The 25,786-nt window shown below is 45.4% G+C and overlaps 1 protein-coding gene across 1 annotated transcript in view; it reads left to right on the forward strand.

Moving 5' to 3' along the window:
* Positions 1–15,309: 15,309 nt before the first annotated feature.
* Positions 15,310–25,786, forward strand: part of DIAPH1 (diaphanous related formin 1) — an 867,093-nt gene continuing 856,616 nt past the window's right edge. Inside the window, exon 1 of the mRNA XM_085617784.1 lies at positions 15,310–15,987. Within this exon, the coding sequence (XP_085473910.1) occupies positions 15,862–15,987 (126 nt within the window). The 5' untranslated portion in view covers positions 15,310–15,861. The remainder of the gene's footprint in view (positions 15,988–25,786) is intronic.

Below are 25,786 nucleotides of genomic sequence, written 5' to 3' on the forward strand. Positions count from 1 at the left end.
CTAGGGTTTGGAAGCTGGGCCAGGGGCTCATGCTCCGTCCGGTGGTCCCCGGGGTGCGGGAGCCCCCGTACTACAAGCCAGCTGTGGGTCCGGGCGCTGGGAAAGGGGGGGCCCGGGGAGGCTCTCCCCGGCCTGGCTAGGGTTCGGAAGCTGGGCCTGGGCCCGGGGCTCGAGCTCCGTCCGGCGTGCCCCAGGGTTCAGGAGCCCCCCATCCTGCAGGCCAGCCGAGGGTCCGGATGCTGGGGACAGGGGACCAACGGGGCCTGGGGAGGCTCTCCTTGGCCTGGCTAGGGTTAAGAAGCTGTGACCGGGCCCGGGGCTCGTGCTCCATCTCAGTGTCCCAGGGTGCAGTATCCCCCCATCCTGCAAGCCAGCCGAGGGTCCAAACGCTGGGGACGGGGGTCCACCGGGCCCGGGGAGGCTCTCCCCGGCCTGGCTAGGGTTCGGAAGCAGGGACCGCACCTGGGGCACGTGCTTCGTCCCAGGGTCCCAGGGTGTGGTAGCCCCCCCATCCTGCAAGCCAGCTGAGGGTCAGGGCGCTGGGGACGGGGGTCCACCGGGGCCCGGGGAGGCTCTCCCCGGCCTGGCTAGGGTTCAGAAGCTGGGACCAGGCCCGGGGCTCGTGCTTCATCTGGCGGGTCCCGGGGTGCGGTAGCCCCCCCATCCTGCAAGCCAGCTGAGGGTCAGGGCACTGGGGACGGGGGTCCACCGGGTCCGGGGAGGCTCTCCCCGGCCTGGCTAGCGTTCAGAAGCTGGGACCAAGCCCGGGGCTCGTGCTTCGTCTGACGGGTCCCGGGGTGCGGGAGCCCACCGTCCTGCAAGCCAGCCGAGGGTCTAGGTGCTGGGGAAGGGGGTCCACTGTGGCCAGGGGAGGCTCTCCCCGGCCTGGCTAGGGTTTGGAATCTGGGCCAGGTGCTCGTGCTCCGTCCGGTGGGCCCCGGGGTGCGGGAGCCTCCCGTACTACAAGCCAGCCGTGGGTCCGGGCGCTGGGAAAGGGGGGGCCCGGGGAGGCATTCTCCAGCCTGGCTAGGGTTCGGAATCTGGGCCTGGGCCCGGGGCTCGAGCTCCGTCCGGCGTGCCCCAGGGTGCCGGAGCCCCCCGTCCTGCAGGCCAGCCGAGGGTTCTGACGCTGGGGACAGGGGACCAACGGGGCCTGGGGAGTCTCTCCCTGGCCTGGCTGCTTTCAGAAGCAGGGACCAGGCCGGGGAGCGGGGTGGCTGGCTTTATCCGCTCCGCTGGCAGAGTGGAGTATTCTGCCCACCCCTAGTTATTGGCCCACTGCTTCGCCGAAGGAGCATTGCCTCAGCTCGAGCTTTTGTAACCATCAGTACACTGACAAACAGCCGCCGCACTGCAGGAGCAGGGCGTAAGGGCGACACGAGTATTGCCTTGCTCGAGTCTTTGTTAACTGGCTGAACATTGAAACAGCCAGCCCATGCAACATATACATGCATGGTCATAGCTTGATCCCCGTCTGCATTCCAAGATCCGCAGTCGAGCAATCGCTAGAAAGCACGCGGAGTTTAAAAAAAAAGAATTCTAAAGGGAAAATAATGTGACTCTATCATTCCTCAATTAAAATTACGATTGTTCCAAGCACTTACTTGCTTCTGGTTCCACAGCGTGGCAGGGATTGATCCTCCACGCCCGCTAGAGAACCCAGTTCAGCAAAAATTTGATTTTTGACGGAAAAGTGCATCACGGATGAACTCATTTATTGGAATCTTGTTACAAAAGAAGGTACTGATTTGTCGATACAAGCTGCTTCATCATGGGGTGATCCCAGAAGAAAACACTGTAATTGGCTGTCTGTGGCTATTGGTGCTCTCTGACATATTTTCTTTTTTAAGCTCTGCTCAGTGGATCCTGCATCAGGACGTTTGCTAAAATACCTGGTTGTTCTTTGTTGCTATTTCAAGTACTATTTCATTATACAGTCAATTCATTCGAATTTGAAACTTTATGTATATTGTTATTTCTAAGTGCATTTTACTTTCAACATGCAAACTGCAAACCTACCAATATCCTTTCTACTTGAACCAGACACGCCTAGACTTAAAGTGAATCAATGGTTAAAAACCTTTGAGAGTTATTTACTAGCCATTGACTGTGTGGAGTTTCCTGTGATTAGAAAGAAGGCCATACTGTACAACTGCTTAGGATCTGAAGGCAAAGAATTTTTGATCAGCAACCTCAATAGTGGCCACCGTCCTCAACAGAATGGAATGTTTAGACGGAGGCTAAAAAACAGACTGGAAAACCAGTTTCGAAACGATTTAAGCATCATAGTGGAAAGACATCGATTTTTCACACGTAAACAATATAAGGACACATTTTTTTGCGGAGCTGAGGGTGTTGGCTTCAACATATGAGTTTTAGGGTCCTCTAGATAACTATCTGAGGGACGAGATAGTGGTCAATTATTTTGATAACAAGATACAAGAGAGAATTTTGTGCTGCAGGAATCCATCATTTGATTTAAACGCGTTACTTGCAGAGTGGATTGACATGGGGGTTACTACAGGTATTTTAGGGGCTGGTAACTTGCTGCTGGTTCTACCGACCGTACTAGGTCTTTTACTGCTTATATATTTTTAACCTTATCGGCCTCTCCCTCCGCATACCCTCATTTTAAAAAACGAATCACTCACCTGCTGTTTAGAGCAGGGCTCAATCTTTCATTCACGCCTCACGAGCGCCATCTTGGGACAGTCTGGGACAGAAGCTGGGCGCCATATTGGTGTGCGCGCTAGTGTTTCAGACGGCAGACTACATAAGCAGGCCAATGCAAGCGCGCAGTTTACATTTGATTTAAACGCGCTACTTGCAGAGTGGATTGACACGGGGGTTACTACAGGTATTTTAGGGGCTGGTAACTTGCTGCTGGTTCTACCGACCATACTAGGTCTTTTACTGCTTATATATTTTTAACCTTATCGGCCTCTCCCTCCGCATACCCTCATTTTAAAAAACGAATCACTCACCTGCTGTTTAGAGTGGGGCTCTATCTTTCATTCACGCCTCACGAGCGCCATCTTGGGACAGTCTGGGACAGAAGCTGGGCGCCATATTGGTGTGCGCGCTTGAGTTTCAGACGGCAGACTACATAAGCAGGCCAATGCAAGCGCGCAGCGGGCGCATTGATGGCGCGCCAGAGGAACGCCAGAGGCAAGCCCGTCTGCGCCCGTCCGCGTCCCGGACGAGTCCAGGACGACGTGCGGTGCCTGTAAAATTAATAAGGCACGCCATACTTACTCCAAAAAACAGCTGTTGGAGATAGGTAGCAGGGCAGACATTGCCGCTGCTAACAACACTGATGTGGACGTTAATGCTGATGACCTGGGGCTGGACATAGAAAATAGGCGCACTAACATGTCCAGTTACCTTAACTGCGGGCTGATAAACAGCAGGTCTTTAGTAAAGCATCATACTGAAATTGCGCTACTGATTGATGACATGAAGCTTGATGCCCTGTTTCTTACGGATCAGAGCAGAATCAGCCGTAGAGATAGGCCTCGCCTGTCCGGACGGATTTAAAATCATACACAAACCTAGGAAGGAGGGTAAAGGAGGAGGGGTGGGACTGATTTTTAGAGAGGAATTCAATTTCACTCTGCTACAGTTGGATGAGCTAGAGGGAATTGAATTGATGGGATTCATGCTTCAGGAAGATAGAGGTAGTCTTTTCACAGGACTGCTCTGTTATCGTCCTCCAGGGAGTACCACTTTACAGCAGTCCCTCCTGAACACTATCTTTATCACATTCTAAATTGGTCGTCTTGGGCGACTTCAATTTGTGGGAGAATGCTAGCACGAAGAACCAGCTGAGAGACTTGAAGTACACATGTAATAATCTTAGTCTCCAACAACTAGTTACCTCCCCGACTCACCGAGGAGGACACATACTTGATCTTTTATTTGTAAACGAGTCAGAGGCGGAACTTTTAAATATTATCCCCCAAATATGGACAGACCACTACCTTATCCATTTCAAAATACGGTTAGCTGACAATCATGGCCAAGCCAAAACTGCTGTGTCGTTTCGGAAAGGCAGAAACTGGATTAAATTAGCGAGGACAGGTGCCCTCTTAATCCCACCCACAGTGAGCCCATTCCAGGCATCCAGTACGGTTGAGGATAATTATAACATCTATCAGAAGTTTATAACGGATGCTCTGGATCATTTAATTCCGCTGAAAAAAATAAAAACTAGGAATACAATTTCAGCACCTTGGTATAATGAAGATCTGAGACAGTCAAGACTACAGTGCAAGAAGGCCGAAAGGAAATGGAGGAAGGGGTATTTGGACGGGGACAAGCTAGCATTAAAGTCAGCACAGAGAAGGTATAAGCGGCTTATCCTGGAAAGTAAAGCCAATTTTTATGCTAAATCCATTGTGCAAGCACCAAATGGGATTAAAGAACTTTTTTGAATTGTAAGAGCTATTTCAGCTCCAACATGCTTGGAGAATAAAGTAGAGGCCTCACAAAAGCTGTGTGACGAGATTGCCACCCACTTTAAGGATAAAGTGGCAAAGATCGTTGACCTCTTTAAGGACAACGAAGTGGCTGCTCAGGACCCTGGTAAAGAGGTAATTAAGGGGACCCAGGGCCAGCAATGCTCCTTGGTCACCTTTCCTACCTTTACAGACCTTACTTTCGACACAATGGTGTACAGTATTTCCTCTGGCTCGCCCCTTGACCCGCTGCCCCAGAAAGTGTGGAAGTCATATGGCCACCTGACTTTTCCTTGGCTGCGTCAGATCTGTAACCAATCTTTGGAAGAAGGCTCAGTCCCAGAGGGATGGAAGCAGGTGGTGGTGTCCCCTCTTATTAAAAAGCCTGCTCTGGATCCAACTAACCCGGCTAATTTCCGGCCTATTTCCCTCCTCCCTTTTCCTATTAAGATCTTGGAAAAGGCTGTGAGTAGATCTCTCTCAAATTATCTGGAGGAACATCACTTGCTGGACAGGGACCAGTTTGGCTTCCGTCCCGGTCACGGGATGGAGTCGGCCCTGATAACCATGATGGATAATCTGCGAATGCGGGCTGACAATGGGAGCACCGCTGTTTTGGTGCTCCTGGACATGTCAGCCGCATTCGACACAGTAAGTCACCCAAATCTGCTTAAGCGTCTGGAAGGAATAGGGGTAAAGGGCCGAGCACTGCAGTGGCTTCACTCTTACTTGGTGGGGAGACAACAGGTGGTAACCCTGGGATTGTTTTCCTCTGGAAAATCCCCCATAGCCTATGGGGTACCACAGGGTTCCAGTATCAGCCCCATTCTTTTTAATATATATCTACAGCCATTATTCTCGATTATCAAGGCGTTTGGGGTTGAGTTAGTCAATTACGCAGACGACACGCAACTGGCCTTTTCGCTGGAGGTGAAGCAGGCGGGCCCCTTGAAACAATTCCAAAATTGTATGTGTCTGACCACAGACTGGCTGCAGAGAAATTCTTTGCAATTTAATGGAGGAAAGACAGAGGTATTGTATTACTCACCGATAAGGCTGATCCAACACTTGCCGGTGGAGTTTAGGCTCGCCCCGGAGGAGGCTCCACTGGCCCCAGCCAATACAATACGTAACCTCGGGTTCCTGTTTGATAATAACCTCCAAATGGACTCGCAGGCAAGTAAGACAGCCAGCGTGTGCTTTGGGCTACTGCGGCTACTACGTCGGATCCTTCCGCTGTTGCCAGAGGACATGCGAGCTACGATTGTAAGGAGCACGGTACTGAGCAGATTGGATTATTGCAACTCTCTGTATTTAGGAGCCCCTCAATACATCCTGCAGGGGCTGCAGATAGTTCAGTCGGCTGCAGCGAAGCTTGCGCTAAACCGTAGGCGCGACTCCTCTTCTACTCAGGCTCTGAGAGAGCTCCACTGGCTGCCAGTCAGGGAAAGGGTCCTTTTTAAATCCCTTTGCCTGATTCATAGAGCAACACATGGGAGGGGCCCGGTCCCTCTTCAGGAAAGATTTACTTGGTATCTCCCCCAGAGACAGTTGCGCTCCTCCAGCGCCAATCTGTTGGTAAAACCAAGATTCAAACATGCCAAAATGGGCGGGAGGGCTTTTAGTGTGGTGGGTGCTCGGATGTGGAACGAGCTCCCACTGAGGATCAGACAGATTGACTCCTTAATGGAATTCAGAAAAAGCCTCAAGACTTGGCTTTTTCCAGTATCCTGCCTAATCTCTCAGCATCAGTGATATTGGTTTTATCAGAGCGCCAGGATACCCGTGGGGTGACAGAGCGCTATATAAGCACCAATACAATACAATACAATACATCTCTTGAAAAAACTTTAGAGATTGCAAGAGGAATACAGCGATCTGTAATGCCTTCAGAGAATTGGGAATGGATGAACAACATGTCTCTGAAGCAGTGGGTGTGGTGCGACCTGCGCCTAAACCTATGTACAACACTGAAATTAAAAGCCAGGGCAAAGTAACAAATAGCAATGTCAGGTGTGGGTCCAAAGGTTAGATTGTTCGTTTCAAAAGTTGTCCAGCCTTGGGTAAAACTTGTCTCAAATGCAAGAAGTCTGGGCACTTTGCTAGAGTGTGCCATAATACACAGAAAGTAGTATTTGTGGGGGAATGTGCTAATCGCTCCAGAACAACACCAATTCAGATAGTACGGTAGTATTGTCAGTAAAAATGGTAGACACTTGGGTGGGTAGTTAGGAGAAAGGGGATCCCAAGTGTGAGGTATTCATTGGGAAGGTACCATTGGTAGTGAAGGAGGACTCAGGTTCTCCCACACTATCATTTCAGACAAGTTATTTGAGCAAGAATGGGCACATATAACATTGGATAGTGCAGACATTCACACAGTTGCATTTGGTGGCCAGGAGATTGACATTGTGGGGTAACTCAAGGAAAGTGTTACGTTCCAATACAGAGAGATTCACACTAAAGTGTATGTGGCAAAGAGGGTTACAAAATTCTAGGATGGAGAGATCAAGGTTTTATTTGGGATGACGTTAAGACCAGGCACTAAGTATCCCATTTCTTTGGAAGTTTCTATTGTCACGGTGAGGGATACTGAATTACAAGATTTGTCCCTTAATGGAGCTTGAAAAAACAAAAGGCATTGTTTCTAGAGAAGTTAGGACTGGTAAAAAGGTTTGAGCATCGCATTATTCTCAAGCCGGGCACATTGCCTGTAATGCACAAAGTACGGCGCATACCCTTAAGTATAAGGAGAAGGGTTGGAGGAGTATATGAAGAAACTATGTGCAGACAAATTTATAGAACTCAGAGATTCTTCACAATGGATATCTCCAATTGTAGTAGCTTTGAAAAAATCAGGCGACTTGAGATTTTGTGTGAACCTTTGGACGTTAAGCAGGAACATTTTAGTTGAGTGCTCCCCTCCCCAAAATACATGAGGTTAGCTCAGTTGGGTAGAGCTAAAATGTTCTCTACCCAAGACTTAAAGGCAGCATATCACCAGGTAGAAATATTGCAGGATTCCTGTTTGCTCACAGCTTTCAACACTCCTTTTGGGGCATTTACAATTCCGTGAATGCCGTTTGGGCTGGCCTCAGCCGTATCGGTGTTCCAAAAACATATGTACAAAATACTGAGAGGACTGGAGGGAGTTTTAGCCTATCAGGATCTTGTTATTCACAGACGTGGTCCAGTCTCATCTTAAGTTATTAGATACAGTGTTGGGAGTATTGCATAGCTATGGCTTTACACTGAAACAAGAGAAATGCAAGTTGTCAAGGCCCGAGATCCTCAGGAACAGTAACCACCCAGAGACCCACCTTCCAGCAGCTCCGACTCTGATTAAATAAGAACAGAGTCACAGGGTGGCCAGACAGGGGGAAGGAAAATTAGGGTAGGTGCACCAGGGAAGGAAATCTGAAAGACAAAAAAGTCAACCAACTAGAATGCAGGTGTATTGTCATACTCAGACCAGACTCTTACCACAGTGTACATGGCACATTGATCGCATGTTGTTCCATGGTTAAAGCATATCATAAGCTATCTGCTGATTTCAAGGAATATCAAAAACAATGTTTGAGTTAACACATTTAACTATATATCATATTATATCATAAGAAATGCATTCATTTTTTAAACATGAATTTCTTTGAGGTTGCATCATGACTTTCCATAACAAACTGAAACACACTGTGGTATTTTACAATGAACTAAAATATGCCAAAATAAAACACAGTGAACATTAAACAAAAGTCAACCACCCCTTATCAGCGCTGATAAGCATTCATTTGTACTGAGAACCTTTGAGGCACATAATCCCCTCCATGAACATTGCCTTCTGACTGTTTAGCTCAACGTGCGGTGCGTGGCACACTGTCCGTATTGCTAAACTGCAATTGACAAAAGGAGCGCTGAATAGTAACTAACACGGAAAGCCTGTAACCAGTTAGAAAGCCTTATCAACACACGCAGGTAGTGCTGTCCAAGAGTAAGCGGGTAGCAATAATAACGTGTTACCAAACAGTACGTCATGAAACTCACTCTGCACTAGATGCTTTCTGAGCCAAGTGCACTCGTCAGTGTACTCCGAAGTGCCAGACCTTCCAGCCACTCAAACACCACAGGGCAGGTCACAGAATGCTTCCCAAACAGAGATGCCAGGTCAGATTTAGGACAGCAAAACAGTAGATGCTCGCTTTAGGCTTCGGGCATCTGTATATGCTGTCAGGTCCCGCTTGCAGCGAGGACGACCAAGATTAACAGTCCCTGGTCCTTGTATCATGCAGCGGCCATCTTGGAATGGATCCCTTTCGATTCACGAGCATACGTTCATGACAGTAGTTTCACCACTGACGGCCACCTCGAACATGGCTTTTGCCACTCTTTGTCCTGAGGTGCATATGGCAGCGTGAATTGGGCACAAGAACCACAAGTCCTGACACAAGTTCTTGGTTGACAAGGTACAATACTTGGGCCACAACTTTTCAGTGGCAGGGATTTCACCTGAGAAAGACCTATTAAAAGCCATCAGGGATTGTTCATCTCTTTCCGACAAATATCATCTAAGGTGTTTTTAGGTTTATTTATCAGTATTACTCCAGATTTGTGCAAGAATTTTGTATTACAAACAGAATCTCTTAGAAAATTATTCAGGTCAGGGGTAAAATTTGTAAAGGAACAGGAACAATTAGACACGTTCAATCAATTGAAGGACATGATTATCTTGGGGCTTGCTCTTCAAACATTCAGAGACGATGTTCCTGCAGTGGTCACTGTTGATACGAGTAGTATGGGCCTAGAGGCAGTGTTAAGTCAGAAGGTGGGAGGGAAGGAGAACACGATTGCTTTTGCCTCCAGGAGGTTGACGTGTGCTGAGAAGAACTACAGCCTGATTGAAAGGGAGGCACTGACATGTTTCTGGTCGACACAGCATTTTGCAATCTATTTGTAGGGAAACGAATTTGTGATGGTGACAGATCACATGCATTTGGAGTCATTGTTAAATGACAAGAGCTTGGGGAATGCCAGTCCCAGCTTGGACAGATTGCTATCCAAAATGTACGAGTACAATTTCAAGGTCAAACACATACCTGGAGGGAAAAACTGCACGGCAAATTTCTTGTCTAGGTGTCCTATGGATGCAGATAATGTGAACTGAAAAGAACAACTGGTGTTGGGTTTTGTGGATGGTGTAACAGTTTTTTAAACAGAAATGTCCTCTGGGTGAACTAATTTTCCACACATTAATTCTCACTAGCACTCTGAAACTCATTCATTCAGGTCCAATAAACCAGATCCACCCCCCTCTGAATTTGTTACGTATTGGCACAAATATTTGACATTAATACAGTAATACTTAAAAATTCATAAAAACAATTTATTTCTCAAATTAAACACAATGAGATGCAATTTTATCCAATAAAAACATTACAACAATTACAATATAATCAATAGTAAAACCAACTTATCAAGTTGCTGTCCACCACAAATTATACACAAGAGTATACTACCTAGACAGTACCCTTTGTCATTATTTGCCACAACAGGTGAATTTATTTGACCACATAAACCCCAATATCTCCTAAGTATTATATATCTAGGGAAATGTTGATACAACCAAATTTGTGGCTACATAAAAAAGCGTTGACGCGTTTCAAAGGAATATTCGTATAGGACCTTCTTTATCAAGACAATGGATTTTGTTACTCCCTGTCAGGATTGTCAAACCTCGAGTCAAGAAAACACTGTTGGTGAACTCCGTATTGGTCAAGACAAGAGGAAGAATCAGGAAGGCTAAGAGCTTATGTAAAACGCTGACAAATACTGATTCTAAGATGGCCGCCAGGAGTTTCCAGTTAGGACAGCGGGTTAGCGTTCTAGCGCTCACTCGCAATCTGGAAGATCCAGGTGAAGCGCCCGTGCTGTGGCGCACTTCACCTGAGTACTGAGGAAGAGTAGGTTGCTAAGGTGCGTCGCGAAGATAGACAGGGAAACTTTGTCGCGCACCGCGAATACAGATTTTCCTGTTCCAGAATTCCTGTGGAGGTCGTCTGAGGAGAGTCTTAGGCCGTCCTGTGTGGAACTAGTCGTCGGAGAAACGCGGTAAGACTGTTCCGTGAGGAGCATTTGAGGCATGTGCTAGGAGAAATGTCGAAGTGTCTTGTCAGCAGTCAAGCGCATTATTGAGAGAGAACACTGTGAGGTTTAAGGTCTAGTTATCTAGAGTTAAAGAAAAGCGGAGACAGCACAAGCTACGTGTTAAACATAAAAGTGCAGCAGACTAACTAGTAATTTAAATTAGTTGCTGAAAGACATTCTATGAGTTAAGATACCAGCGGAAAAGATAAAGAAAACTACTGAGAAGAATACACGAACAATTAAATACATTCAAAAAGAATTAAGACAGTAGAGAAAGAAAAAGATAGTTTATTCCTCAAAATAAAAAGGGGTGAAGCAAGACTGAATTGATACTCACCATCACAGAATCCCTTGTAACGCCCAGCTGTATACATAATTGGTGAGGAACCTGTGAATAAAGAATAGAGTTGAGAAAGAGAGAAAATCCTACGCAGAATTAACACTCTTAAAACTTTAGTTACAGCACATTGAAGCAAGAAAAAGAAAAACTACAGAAGAGAGGCAAGGGTCACACACAGACTGGGTAGGTCGCAAGAAGATTAAGTATAATAGGAAGAATAGCAGATAGATATAGGACTAATAGTGTCATCTTATTTTACAGTCTCAAAGATCTTGCGCTAGTCAGAAGAAGACAGAAGGAAGATACAGAAGCAAGACAAGATTAGCAGCTGTGTGGCCGTCTCTTCTCTGTCCCATCCCCTTTCCCCCCTTTGGGTTTGTTTGGCGCCCGTGCAGTACTTGCTGGAGCCGGAGAACCTGGGTGGGGCATTGGGAACTTGCGGCGTTCTGCTCCTGTGCATAGAATCGAGCCTGGGTCTGACACTCCCGTATTTCAAATCTACAAAAATAAATAAATGAATTAAAAATACAATAACATTGTGCCAATTTCAATACAAAACATATTTATGCTGCAATGAACAATATCTAAATTACAAAGTTATATTTTTTTCTCTCCAAATGAGAGATCAAAAAGACAGAATATTATATGCCAATATAACAAACCCATACCTATCTTCCCTTACTTTGGACCTATGGAGAACACCATTCACACTTCATTTCTCTTCCTTCAAGCTAAAGGAAACTAGGGTAGTATAAACCTCTTTAATACTTATTCCTTTACTTTGATTTGTGAATATCAAAATTTCTTATCTAAAACCACATATAATGAAAAGGTTACTCACTTGAGGCAAAGACAAATCAACTTGTCCCCTACTCCTTAATGGAAATATTTTATATAAGAAAGGTAACCAGATAGTCCTTTTCTCCTCTCAAACCACTTGGCAAAACATTCGATATGTATTATTAATTCTATATTATCTCAAGATCCATTTCACTCAACTGTTAATTTCCAAGAGGCCAAGGTTCAAGGATGACCTTTGTCTCTTACCTTGAACGTTCTTTAAAAATGAACCCCTCGGTTTGCAATTATGAACTGATCTCAGCAACCGTCATTGCCTTGTTTATAACTACATGAATAAAGCATAGAATATTTTATCAAACTCATACAGTTATTAGTTCGTTATTCTCAGATTAATTTGATTCTCTCTATATCATGCATACCTCTAATCGATGATTAACGTCTTATTTGATATATTTTCTTTCGTTATAGGTACTGCAACCGTTTCTACCTTGATTTAAACTATATAAATAGAAATTCAATCTTTAATTGCACTTTTAGAAACCTCATGATTTCTTTGATTTTTTGAAGCTATTTCACAAATTCCTAATTTTTTGTGCATACCTTAAATAGAGCCTAATGTTCGTTGATTTGATCAAAAGATTTTCAAATCTGGTTTGTTTCCAACGGTAAACCTTGCTTTGCCACTCCACTATGATTGTTCTTGGAGACGTTATTCGCTAAAATAACAAAGGACCTTAGTAAACATTATGTTTTTAAAACTATCGGTATTATCAAAAAGGTACAAACTGTCAATTAGTAGTCTAAAATCCTGTATAATTACATTATACTCGCATGGCATAGATTTTTATATCGCTCATTTCTCCCTGATACATGGAGGTTGTTTTTTTTCCCAAAAATACAGTACTAATTTCAATCTGGTTATCGATCTCTTCTTCCTAATATTCATGCTACAATTGCGTCTCCTTATTTAAATGTAACTATATTTGGAGACATTTATTCGTTAAAATAAACCCAGTACCTTATTATACCCTGTGTTTCTAATAACTCGCTATCGCTCAAGGTACAGACTGTCACCCGATAGTCTACACTCAAATATATTGGACTAATAGGGCAAAACCACTTGTCGATGGTGTAACAGTCACAGACAAAGTTATTTCAGCAGAAGATTGGAAGTCAAGTTGTATTAAAGATGAGGATTTGAAAAGATTCTCGGACATAATCACCCAGGGGTGTCACAGAGAAGGTTCATTACATAATGAATTAAAGGGGTTCAACAAAGTGTGAGAGGAATTAAGTGCAGAAAAAGAATTAGTCATGAGGGGCAGATTGGTCATTCCCCCAGGAAAGCTGAGAAGCAGACTTATTGGATTGGCACTTCAGGGACACACTAGTGTAGAAGGGACAAGGAAGTGAATTATACTGTACTATTTGTGGCCAGGCATGTATGCGGATGTGGAGATGTTTCTTACTAGATGTTCAGAGTATTCCCTAACAAATAAATTGTTGTGCACTCTCATCATTCCCATGTGTTCTGTTGAATATCTTAACCCACCATGGGAAAAATTGGGAGTGGACTTCATTGGACCCATCAATATTGTAGGTGAAAATTTTAAATTTGCCTTGATTGTGGTGGATTACCAATCCAAATGGGTTGCTTATACATTTTTAAAGGAGCCTAATACAAAAAAAAAATTCAAAAGTTGTTTCCCTTGAGGATGTCTCCTCAGTGTTGGTCATGGACAATGGGGCACAGTTTAAATCCAGGCAAATGCAAGATTTCTTGATGTCTCGGGGGATTAAACATTTTACCCCAGCCCTGTATTGTACCCAAGCTAATGGAATGGTGGAGAGGGTTAGCTGCATGTTAAAAGACACCATTCAGTTGCCACTTTCCTCTGGATTTGGATGTGAAGACACTGTCAGAGAGGATTTGGAGGTATCACAATAGTCTGCACTCCACCACGGGAGTCCCACTGTTTGTGCTGTTGAGGGGGAGAGGGTCCATCAATAGGTTGTCTCACCAGTCGGTAGTTGAATGGATGCAGTCTGCTGGGGATGCTTGGTGTAATTTGGATGATGTAAAGACTAAGTTAGCAGAACAACAAGTTAAGAGTAAGGTCAGATATGATCATTTTAAGAACATTACAGTAGAGGAGTTTTAGGTGGGAGATCAAGTAAGAGTTAAGAAACCGCTGGATGCTAAGAAGGAAATATCAATGTATTTCCCCAAAACTACTGTAGTTGAAGTTTCCAAATATTTGGTCAAAGATAAGGATGGCAGGTAGCGGAGTAAAAGGAATGTTGCCAAGATGAGGAGTGAAGATATGACATCTGAAAATAAAGCAGACTGCACTAGTGGTTGGAATTACGTTGTCGCCACCATCAGGGATTCCTACCACCACAGCAAATGAGTCAGGACAGGGCTACTGGGGCCATCATTCAGAGTAGTTCTTGCGAGTCTCCAAGGAGTGGAGTCAATACTTTCAGGTCCAGGTCTCCCAGTATTAAATCCAGGAGAGTGAGTGTTAAGCCGAAGTATTTGGAGGATTATGTGGTAGGGTGATCTTTATTTTATTTTCCCCATGTTGACCAGAGTAGACTTTGTTGCTTGCTTTTGACCATCCTTTTTGTGTACTTTGTCAAAGTAAAATGTTACATTGTTATATGAATTTTGTTATGCAGAGTTATGTTCTTTAGTTGCAGTGCAGTGTTTCACTTTCTCAGGCATCTTTGTTCAGATTGTTATTTCATTTTATTATATGCATTTTGTTCTGCATTTTCTGATTTAGCAATGTGGTATCAATGTTTTATTTTGTACAGTTTATTGTGTCATTTTATTCTATGCACTATGTCCTGCATTTTCTGCTTTAGCATTGTGGTATTAATGTTTATCTATTTTTTTTAGTTATAAGGAGAGAGGCGTGTTATGTGTGGTAGGAGTGGAATGGTGGGTGTTAAAATGTGTAGGTGGAATGCTGACTGGTTGATTGGTGTGGGGGGTTTACAGCCCAGGCAGTTGGAAATGTTTAGTGGATAAAAAGGCAGAGAGGAAGCGTTGGTGTGCTGTACTTACTCAACCCTACTTTGTGTGATCCCCCTTCATCACAAATATTTTAATCTTTAGGTATGCCAACAATGCACCGTTGCTGTATACTGTAGAAATGCCTCTTTGTCCTACTCTTCCCGATACGACTTGCTGGCATACGTTGTAATATTTTATTAGGAAAGCACAAAGAGATGTAAATCGGGAGAACTTATTTTCCACATCCACTTGCATTGAAATTGTGTCGGTTTAAGGCGGTATAAACCTAATTTAAAGCCATTTGGTTTGTAAATCGGGAGACACCAACGTGCATCGGGTCTGTTAGCATGAATGTTTTTTGTTCAATTCCCTTAATTCACTTTCAGACTCCTGCGTTCTCTAATTTCGCCACCAGAGGGAGCCGACGACCTCACCTGCCGTTCGCCACACCCTTGCACAGACATGGCCGTTTCCAGGCATCTCCAGGAAGTATCTCGCCCCTCCCCCTTCCTGTAGCCAAATGGTACAGCCCGATCACAGCCTCACAACGCGGAAGCTGTTGAAGTTTTTTGGAGTTGAGCTCAAAGCCTGTTGCGCCCATACCTTTCGACCTATCAGGGACTCCCTATGTCATGCTAACAAGCTCATGAATATTGTGAAGAGCCGGCCTGCCAGACACTGACTTAGGAAACTACAGCGTGAGTTGGGTCCCCAGCGGTGTCGCGTACTGTGACAGTTTGACGGAGGAGGGGGCTCACGCTCTGTCCTTTGATTGGCTAGCTGAGCGCGTGCCCGCTGTTGCCCCTGGGGCCTCGAGCTCGTCCGGATCAGCGGATTGGTCAGCGGGGTGCGAGCTCGCTCTTGCCCCCGTACCTGGGGTGCGTGCCGGTTCTTTCAGTGGATTTGTCTACTGGACTCGCGCTACTCGTGCCCGTGAGATCACGCGCCCGGTTCTGGACTAGGGCGGTGGTGCTGCTTCCCTTTCATTATCTACAACCCGATGTTTGGGGCTCATTGCGGATATTGGGGCACGCGTCGCTGACCGGTTTCCCGCCCTGTAGGCGTGACTAGAGGAACCAACGGAGGCTGACATACCCGGGGCTATGGAGCCCCCAAATGGTGGAGGGGAGCGAGGAGGGGGCTCCGGACCTCCGGGCCCAGCACGGACCACCAAGGAGAAGAAGAAACCACGGAACCCAGAGGAGGGCGACGGCAAGTCCAAGAAATTTGTGAGTCTGCGCGCGTGCATGTGACCAGGGGAGGGGCCGCTTTAGAACTCTGAGTCAGCGGCTGACCCTCTTATAGGGAGTGCCTGTGTGATGTTGCAGGAGTGAACCTCAGTTTTGCCATGGGGTTGGGTCATAACAATCCGCTTTCAGGTGCCATAACTCTCCTCTCTAAACACTACCAGTCTGACAACCACCACTCCCCCTTCTTCTCTGCACGGTACTGTCGGATACCTAAACACTACCAGTCTGAAAACCACCACTCCCCCCTTCTCTGCACGGTACTGTCGGAGACCGCAGAGTTGTCATTAAGAAACGCTGATACTGACAGCTTATCTATTTGTCTTTGACAGACCCTCTCTACCCCCTCCACCCCCCCCATCTGACAGAGACGGCACTCGTATCATATCGGCTTGCAGTAGTGTTATTCTTGCCCCAAATTGCTGTCCAAGTAGTCCCCGCTCTTCCAGTGTGCACAGTGCTGCTGTCATTGTGTCACCTGCCGGAAGGACTTTTGTGGCATGTGGCGCACACCCTTGGTAATCTGACAGCTACTGCTTCCTGTCTGTGGGACATAAACATGACACTCATATCTTACACACTAACACTGTTGGATCCTCTCTGAAGTACCAGCTTCCTTACCCTAGCACTTAAAGGAAGTTTTCGCCATTATTAGTATATTAAGATATTGACGTTTACTCGTTTGGAAAGTGGAGTGTTCGGCACAGCGATCCAAGCAATGTTGCAAGTCTTTTTCTGCTCTTCTCTGTAAACGGATCCTGAGAGACGAATTAATCTGGACATACATCTCATACTTATACCTACCGGCCTGATGTTTCTGGAGCAAATCAAGTAAAATCCAATTCTCTCTCATTCAGATGGTTAACCGGGACACACTAATAATGGGGAAGCAGGGCACACTAATAATGGGGAAGCAGGGCACGAGTCGGGGGTACACGCGAGTGGACGGCGTCCACCCACTGTTTTCACAGGGTGGACGCTGTCCACCCTACCAATAATTTAGACCCCACTGACTAATGTGCTGAACTCGTCCCGGTGTAATTCTAAACAGCGGGGCACTTTAAGCAGCGCCTGCACATTGTCTGCTTTCCATCTGCAAGAAGCAACAACGTGCAGGCGGGGACGAGGCTTTCTTATTTAAGACTGCTGCTGGGCCCATAACAAAGGCCGAATTTGAAGGGTCATCAAGCCTCCTTTTGTTTGAGTCTCTTGGCTGGGAGCAGTCAGAAGCCTCACACCTGATGCAAATGAAGTGGAGAAGAAACCTTGTTAGGACTTCACATATACTTAAGAGAGGCAGCTTTTCACTTTGTTCAGTCCCTGTTTAGGAGATATGCATGCAATGTAGGAATGTCAGATGTGTTGGTCTTTTCCAGTATTTACACATAGCAAATCGCATTTACATAGAGCTTACTACACCTGAGGAGGTGTTGAAATAATTTAAGTACCTCTATTTTTTTTCTTATATAGCCCTACTCCTCCCAATGCAATGCGTCAGAGCGCTTTACATCAACACATGCATATTACATGTACAATAAATTATATAAGTTTGTAAATGAATGTACAGGACACTGGGGGATTGCAAGGTGTAGAAGTCACATATCGTCTTCCACAGCTCACTGTGCTATTATCCTCGCAATGTGCTCAAACCTACACATGATAGACCTGGTAAACATATATGTGAGGGCTTTAGAGCTGATGTCACTTCTTGTGATGCCACTTTCAATGATGTCAATTCCTGTGATGCCATGTGTGATGTCGTGCGCCATGATGTCACTTGCATGCTGCCAAACTAGGTTAGTCTCCCCACTTTTTTTTGTTTTTTTTGTTTAGTACTTGTACCCTGTGGGGAAGGGACATTGCCAAAGTACTAACCGTTCCACGTGCTGCATGAGTTTACTGCCCGCAGTGTGTAAAGTACATCAAACTGTATTTAATTTCAGTATTCCCTGATGTTTAAGAAATAAACTAATTGAAATATATAGGGGTTTGGTCACTATCGCGTTAGCTTAGCTTCAAGTGCGATCTGTGAGCCTGAATGCTAGGGTCACTGGCGCGCCCAAATCCCTTTTTTAAATTAACTGTTTATTTTTGTTTTAAATATACTGCATAAACAGATAACCACACTAGTCCACAGTAATGTATTTATCACATTATTACTGTAACCCATTAAATTATTCAAAAATATACACATTTCAGCTGTAAAATTCACTAAGATCAATATTCATTTTTACTTTAAAGAGATTATCGTTATTTTTAGTCTTGTTTCTGCCCCTTTTGTAAAGGTATTGAACGGTGCTGGCTGATAATTGATAACATATATAACACTCGAAAAATGCATGCAACATAGTTTGTTAGACCAGTGCAGCAGTAAAGGTATATCAGATTTGCTGCTGAATGCCATTCCATGCCACCATGCTTTGTTGCATATTCATGTGGTCTAATCGATTATTCAGATACAAAAGCGTTCTTTCAAGGAAGATAAGCATATATAAATATTTTGGGATTTCAGATGAGCTGCACTGTGACGTACATGGTGATTATTACCATTTTCCAGTTACTGTCGCCTTATCAGCCATAGTGTTTAAAAAAAATAAATAACTTCTTCTACTCTTGGTTAGCTGAGACCTTGGGGTTTATATTTACATCATCTCACTGAACAAGACATACACATACTTATGATATTGAGTATGATAACATAATTCAGCATGTACTTTTCCAAGCATTGTGTATTCCGGGCTGTAGGAGCTGAGAACAATCAGCAGAAGTAATTGAATTAGAGCTGGGCCCATGTTTACATTTCAATATTATTAATTGTACTTGAAGAAGATGAATATACCTGTATAACGTTTTGCCTCAATAGTATTCATAGAAGGCCTCCTGTATGGCGATCAAACTGATACCCCATATTTTAAGGGTTGAACCTTCAATATATGATCTTGTACTAGGGGGAGTGAGTAGTATTGCAAACACAAGGAGATGATGGACGGAGCGCTGAAAGTTTTCGGACACTCTCCCCCAGTCACGGATTTGGGTTGAATCCATCATCATTCTTTAGCTCACTTCGCCACCTCCGTTCAGACCCAGCTACATGCAAATCAGTCTTGACCCTGTGCCTCATGGGAACAGCCCAGCCCGAACTGCCAAGCCATGTCTTCCCTGGACCGGAAACAAGCATGTGTCCAGTTTAAATTGATTGGCACTTCTCTCATATTCTGGCACTTCTCTCTTATTCTATCTACATCATCTTACTATGTAAAGGTAGAGCGCCCGCATAGGTCCTACCGTGCTCAACCGAACAGCCGACTGGTGCAGACAAGGTTGTGACATAATCATTTTCTATTTGAAGGTAAATGGGCTCCCCAGCCTGGCCAATCCATTTGTAGTGTTGGATAGCAATCGTGTTGTGCCTGATGATTATCACCTGCTCAGGACTGGTGTGTCTGTAATTACCAGAGTCAGGGAGGAGTTACCCTGCCTATCTGGCGTATTAGTTTCTATAATTGTGTTCATAATTGTAAGCATGTGATAATAAAAACTAGGATCACGTATGATATGCATGAATGGGTATCCCAGTGGGGGCCACAGGCAGGGCTGTGCTCTTGTTCGGCGCAGGAGGGGCTTGTAATCCCTATCTCGGCATTCAGCCTAGAACGTGACCACATATGTTGTGCGCAGCACGCATTCTATGTGAGCCATTGGGAAGCTGCCATTGGTATCGAGGGACCTGGGAAAAGTAGTCTGTCCCAGAGTCTTATTGCGTTTGTTGTGCACAGCACGCTAACTGTAGGAACCAAGGGGAGGCTACCATTGGTATTGGGGTAATGTAGTGTATTTCCCCGGAGTATCGGTAATACAGGGCAGAGATGCAGGAAAAGGCAATCCTGTGTTGTACAGAATGAGTTGAAAGCGCTCTAGTCCCCCATTATTAAGAAAGGCTAAGCTACTGATGTGGGGAGGTGATTACACCCATCAGAAGGAGCTTAAACATGATGGCATGTTTTTTTTCCCCCTGTATAAGACCGTGCCAAAGGTTCTGTCAAATCATAACACAGAGGGGTCCCAGCTAGAGGCCCATCCATTATAATAATCTGCATTTAAGAAGGGGAGAGCAGAAAAAAAGACTATCGTAAAAGTGTACTCCAACCTCTAGGGGACCATACGTCTCGGTTTGTTGCCCATGACTCCCCATGGGACTTCTTCATTAAGCCCGCGGGTGTCAGTGTGGGGGTGAAACACCCAGCGCTGTCAGGGGTGGGACCTTTTCTCAATTTTTTATAATATAGGGTGTTCCCTAATAATCTCAGGCATTCAATATGGTGCATGTCTTAAGCATTATGACTATCCCACCTCCTTTGTCTGCTGTTTTTATAATCACGTGGTGTCTTCTTCTCAATTCCCACAGGGCTTCTTTCTCTGCCCTGCTGGAATTCTGAAATGCATCCTGTTTGACCTGCTCAAGGAGTATAGACATATATTGATCGCCTGCTGAAATTGTGGCACTTCTAGTGGTTGCTGTTGAAGGGTGGGTGTGAAAGATGATTTTTTTAAATGTGGGGCAGTATTGGTTTCCACCAGACTCTCATCTATCGCCATTCGAGTGGAGAAAAAAACGTGTAGTCTAATTTTCTGTCAATTTTGAGTTGGAGAGGATTATCTCTAGGAGTAGGTATGAACTCCAACCTCAAATTTAGTACCTTCTTTTGTGTCTCAGTTGGTATTTTGCGGGTTAGGTTAATGATGTGGTCTGTTAACCTCTGCTGGTCCCTGGTTGGGGGTCTCTGGGGTTTGTTGGCATTTGTTCTATCTCTGGGTGCTTCCAAGAGATCCTGCGGTTCTTGTTTTTCCATCTCTCCCCCCCGACCTCTATATAAAAAAAAAAAAAAAAAAGGCTGTGGATAGGGTGATTGCCTTGGGAAGCCTTGTTGAGGTGGGTATTGTAGAACTCATATGGTGGCCATCCACATTGTCGTGTGAAGTACTCCCCAGAGTTATGACCTTTGTGGTCTGGGGTTTTGCCTATAGTTTCTCCTCGCCCGGCCTCTTTTGTAGGTATTCTCTGATGATCTGTCTGAGGACCTGTGTGACCCCCGACGAGTTTCTACTCTCTTCTGATGTAAATGAAGTCACTTTTTATTCTGACATTGTCTTCTCTTGAATACGAATAAACTTTCTCATGTGAGAATTTGGCCAGGTCCTCTGGAATTCATTTTTCTTGGATTGAATTAAATAATCCTTATATTCTGTAAATCCCTTGTTTAGCTCTTGCAGTTTCTTTTTGTACACTGTAACAGAGCTGTGTTTTAACTCCTTCGCTGCTAGGCCTTTCCCCGCTTTTGCTAAGCCTTTTTTTGGCTATTTGGGGTAGTTCGCGCTTAGGCCCCTGTAACTTTTTGACCACATGAGGTATCAACGCCAAATTTGCGTCCTTTTTTCCAACATGGGGATTCTAAAGGTACCCAGGGTTTGTGGATTCCCCTGGAGGGGACCCAGAATTTAGCCAAAATACAGCTAAATGTATTTTTTTTTCTTTTGCTGAAAAATGGGGGAAAAAAGGGCTACAGATGAAAGCGACTGTTTTTTCCCCTGCAAATGGTATAAAAAAAGGGGTTGTGGTGCTGAAATCACCATCTTCCCAACTTTCTGGAACAAGCAGACATATGTCAGAAAACCCAATTTTTTTACACAGTTTTGGCATTTTTCTCGGACATAGCTTTCAACCTACTTCCAGTTAATGGTAGAAATGGGTATGAAAGCAATAATGGATCCTGGAAAGCTAAACATTTCAGAAAAGTAGACAAAATTCTGAATTCAGCAAGGGCTCATTTGTGTAGATCCTTCAAGGTTTCGTCATAGAAACTAACGGTTAAATATAGGAAAAGTTGAAAAAAACAGCCATTTGTGTCCACATTTTCACCTGTAACTTCTTCTAATTATGACAGCTGTTTAAAAGCAATATACCATTACATTATCTGGCACATTCTGGTTGTGGGGATGTATAGGACTTGTGGTTCACCAAGAACCCGACGAACCCAAAGCCAATAACTGTGCAGCCTCTTGCAATGTTTGTTTATTATGTACCGGTTATATAGCAATTATTTTGGGAAAATGTATACATGGAAAAATCTGTATGAAAGACACCTATGTATTTCTGAAATGGGAACAAAATATAGAGTTTAGAAGCAGTAGATATTTGCAAATTTCCGAAATAGGGAGTACTCATAGTACTCATACTAGCATGAGAATTATAGGTCATTTTTCAAATGACTTCTTTTTTACACATTCTTTCATTTGGACGGCAGAAATGCATCGGAAGTCAATAGGTAATAACAGTTGCTTGAATTTGAATTTTTAAAAATTTATAAAGCGCACGTTCACAGAGCAGTTTCATGGCGCTAGAGGGATTCCTGGGCAGAAAGTACAGAGGACTATGAGCTGAAGGCCTGCTTGAACAGGAAAGTCTTGAGGACCTTACGGAACTCCATGTAGGAGGAGGAAAGTCTGATATGGAGAGGGAGGGTGTTCCAGAAAGTGGGCGCAAGCACTGCAAATTTCTGGCCTCCTGATCTTTGTTTCTTAAAACGAGGAATGACTAATTGAGATTTGGTGGATGAACGAAGGACTCTGGGAGGACAGTAGTTGATAATGACAGAGTTTATGAAGGCAGGGGCCATGCCCTTCCGGGCTTGGAAGGTAAGGCAACCAAGCTTAAATAGGGCCCGTTGCTTGATGGGGAGCCAATGAAGAGCAATGAGGAGAGGTGACGAATGATGAAACTTAGGTAAACCGTGAACCAGACGAGCTGCCTGGTTCTTCACCATCTGAAGACGTTGAAATGCATAGCCGGGGGCACCATTATAAATGATGTTCCCGTAATCAATCTTGGACAGAACCATGGCCATTACAATCAGTTTTAGTGCAGAGAGAGAGAAAAACCAAGAAACTTTCCTAATAATGCGCAGCGTGAAGAAACAAGAAGAGACAACCGAGCTAATGTGGGAGTGAAGGGTCAAATGATGATTAAGTATGATGCCAAGGGTCTTGACTGAATGGGAGGGAGTGGGAGGTGAGCCAAAGGGAAAGGGGCCAAAAGGAAGAAGACCAAGGGTTGCCACTGCCACCTGTCAGAATCAACTCTGTTTTATCCGGGTTGAGTTTGAGATGGTTCGCATTCATCCAATCCCGGATAAACAGCATGACAGACTGGAAGGCAGTAACAGCTAGCGAGGGGGAGGAGAAATTAAAAATGAGTTGTAGGTCATCAGCATAATTATAGACTGTGACCTTCATTTGTTGTAATGCAAAAATAAGCGGAAAAATATAAAGATTGAATAATAAGGGGGAAAGAGAGGAGCCCTGGGGGACACCGCATTGAACCCTGCGAGGTGGGGCAAAAAATTCGGCCAAATGAACGGCCTGAGTGCGGTCAGTCAGGAAGGAGCCTATCCAGGTCAGTGCTTGACCCCCCTATGCCCGCCGCCTCGACACGGGACAAGAGAATGGAATGGTCCACCGTGTCGAAAGCGGCGGACAGATCCAGGAGGACCAAGGCCTGAGGAGTGTTGGTATCGAGACCCTCCCTGAGTTGATCCATATCTGAAATGTCGTCCTTCTCGGTGGAATGGCTGGGGCGAAAACCCGCCTGGCAGGGTGCGAGATAGTTACCGTCCTCAATAAAAGTGCTAAGTGTCTGAGTGACGTGAGACTCAGCTATCTTGCCCAGATAAGGGAGAAGAGATATCGGTCGATAGTTTATCGTGGATGTGGGATCTGCCCCCGGTTTTTTTAGTATGGGGAGGATTATAGCCGTCTTGAAAGGGACAGGGACGAAACCATGCATGAAACAGTCATTAAGGAGGGTAAGGACCGGGGATGGGCATTTGGCAAAGATCTGACAGAGAATACGTGCCGGGCAGATGTCAACTGGAGAGCCTGACTTGACACGACTAAGCAAAGGAAGCAGGGATTCTCTAGTAAGTGCGGGAATGGAAGTAAGGGACAAGGCATTGCCTGGAGGGGGGAGGGAGTGAGAAAAAATGAGTGAAGGGGGGGGAATATTTGCTTTAATACAAGCTATTTTATCAATGAAGAATTCATTTAGTGAGTCACATAGCACCTGAGCAGGGAGGGTCTTGGGTAGAGTTCTGTTCGAAGATGCCAACTCGTGGACGGTGGCAAAGATCTCCCGTGGCTGACTTTCTGCAGCTAAAATACGCTCCGAAAAGTATTCTGTTTTAGCTGCCAGAATGGCTTGTTTGTATTCTTTAAGAATGGTAGTGTAATATTGTTTCCGGGTAGGGCAGTATTCTTTTCTCCAGGCTCGTTCGGCCTGCCGTAACTCCAATTTTTTGGCTTTGAGGCCAGAGCTGAACCACTTGTTGGCATTGTGGGTGCGGTTGAAGGTGACCTGCTTCAGGGGGGCCACTGCATCGCAGGCTTTAGCTAGCCAATGATCTAGAGTGGTGGTCTGGGAGTGGGGGGTCAGGCCCGATAAGTCTGGGCAAGTAGTGATTAGCGAATTGCATAGAGAGGGAATATCGACTCGATTCCAGTTCCTCGTTCGAGTAGTTTTTGGGCAAGAAGGTATTGTTTTATGACTCAAATCCAGGGAAAAAGCAAGCATAGAATGGTCTGACCATGGACAGGGGGAAATTTTGGGGGCTGACATCGGGATGTTTAGTGTCCATATCTGATCGAGAGTGTGGCCCTGAGTATGAGTAGGGCCCTGGACATGCTGAATGAAATTAAGGCTGAGGAGCAGTTGTGTAAAGTCCTTGGATTTGGTATCTTCAGCAGGATCGGTAGGCCAGAAATTAAAATCTCCCAGAACGAGAACAGAGGCGTTATTGACCACCAAGGTGGCCAATAAGTCCTGGAAGGCAGAGAGAAAACCTGGAGTTGATTGGGGTGGCCGATATGTTAGTACACAGGTAATAGGGATCTTAAAGGAGGTGGAGCGAGCTACAAGGCAATCGGCTGCAGAGATCATAGATGAGGCAAGTGTCTGAAAATGGAGGTCTTTGCGAGCAATTAAGGCTACCCCGCCGCCTGCTTTATTCTCCGAGCGGTCTGCGCGGAGCATGGAATAGTGAGGCGGGAGGGCTGCCAGAATGCTGGGTAGAGAATCCGACCTGTACCACGTTTCGGTTAGAAACAGGTCAGGAGAGTTGGAATCTAATAAATATATCGATCTGATGTTTAACGGCTGACCTCGTGTTCAGGAGGAGGGCAGCAGTAGAGGAGGGGAGAGGAGAGGCAGGTGTGGTGGGCTCAGACAAGGCAATGCCAAGAAGCTGAGCATAAGACAGTGTAGCAGTATTCAGGGGCCACTTTATGTTGAAAGCGCGCAGTTGGTCAGAAGTATAAGTTATAAATTGCGCATAGTGGCCTGCCCCTTGCCCCGGTCGGTCGCGGACGGGCGCAGATGGGCTCGCCTTTGGCGCGCCTTCGGCACGCAGGCGCTGCGCCCGCCCGCTGCGCGGTCGGGGGAAGCACATAATATGTAGTGGGAGAAGCGGAAGGGGCGTGGCCTGAAGTGGTGGGCGTGAGCAAGTAAAAAGAAACCAACAATTTTCCTAATAATAGCAAGTAAAAACAGTCTAGCGTTCTCCCGGCTTTTCGCCTCAGGAGATAGTGTAGCCTCTAGCTGGCGCGCTAACAGTCAGCGTTTAAATGCCTGCAGCGGGGGGCGTGGCCTGAAGTGGTGGGCGTGGCCAATGTCCTCCGAGGAATGGCGGCGGCAATGTGAGGCTCCGCGACAGCGATGGATCTGCTGTGCGCG

Source organism: Triturus cristatus, chromosome 7, assembly GCF_964204655.1.
Source record: "Triturus cristatus chromosome 7, aTriCri1.1, whole genome shotgun sequence".
NCBI classification, from domain to species: domain Eukaryota; kingdom Metazoa; phylum Chordata; class Amphibia; order Caudata; family Salamandridae; genus Triturus; species Triturus cristatus.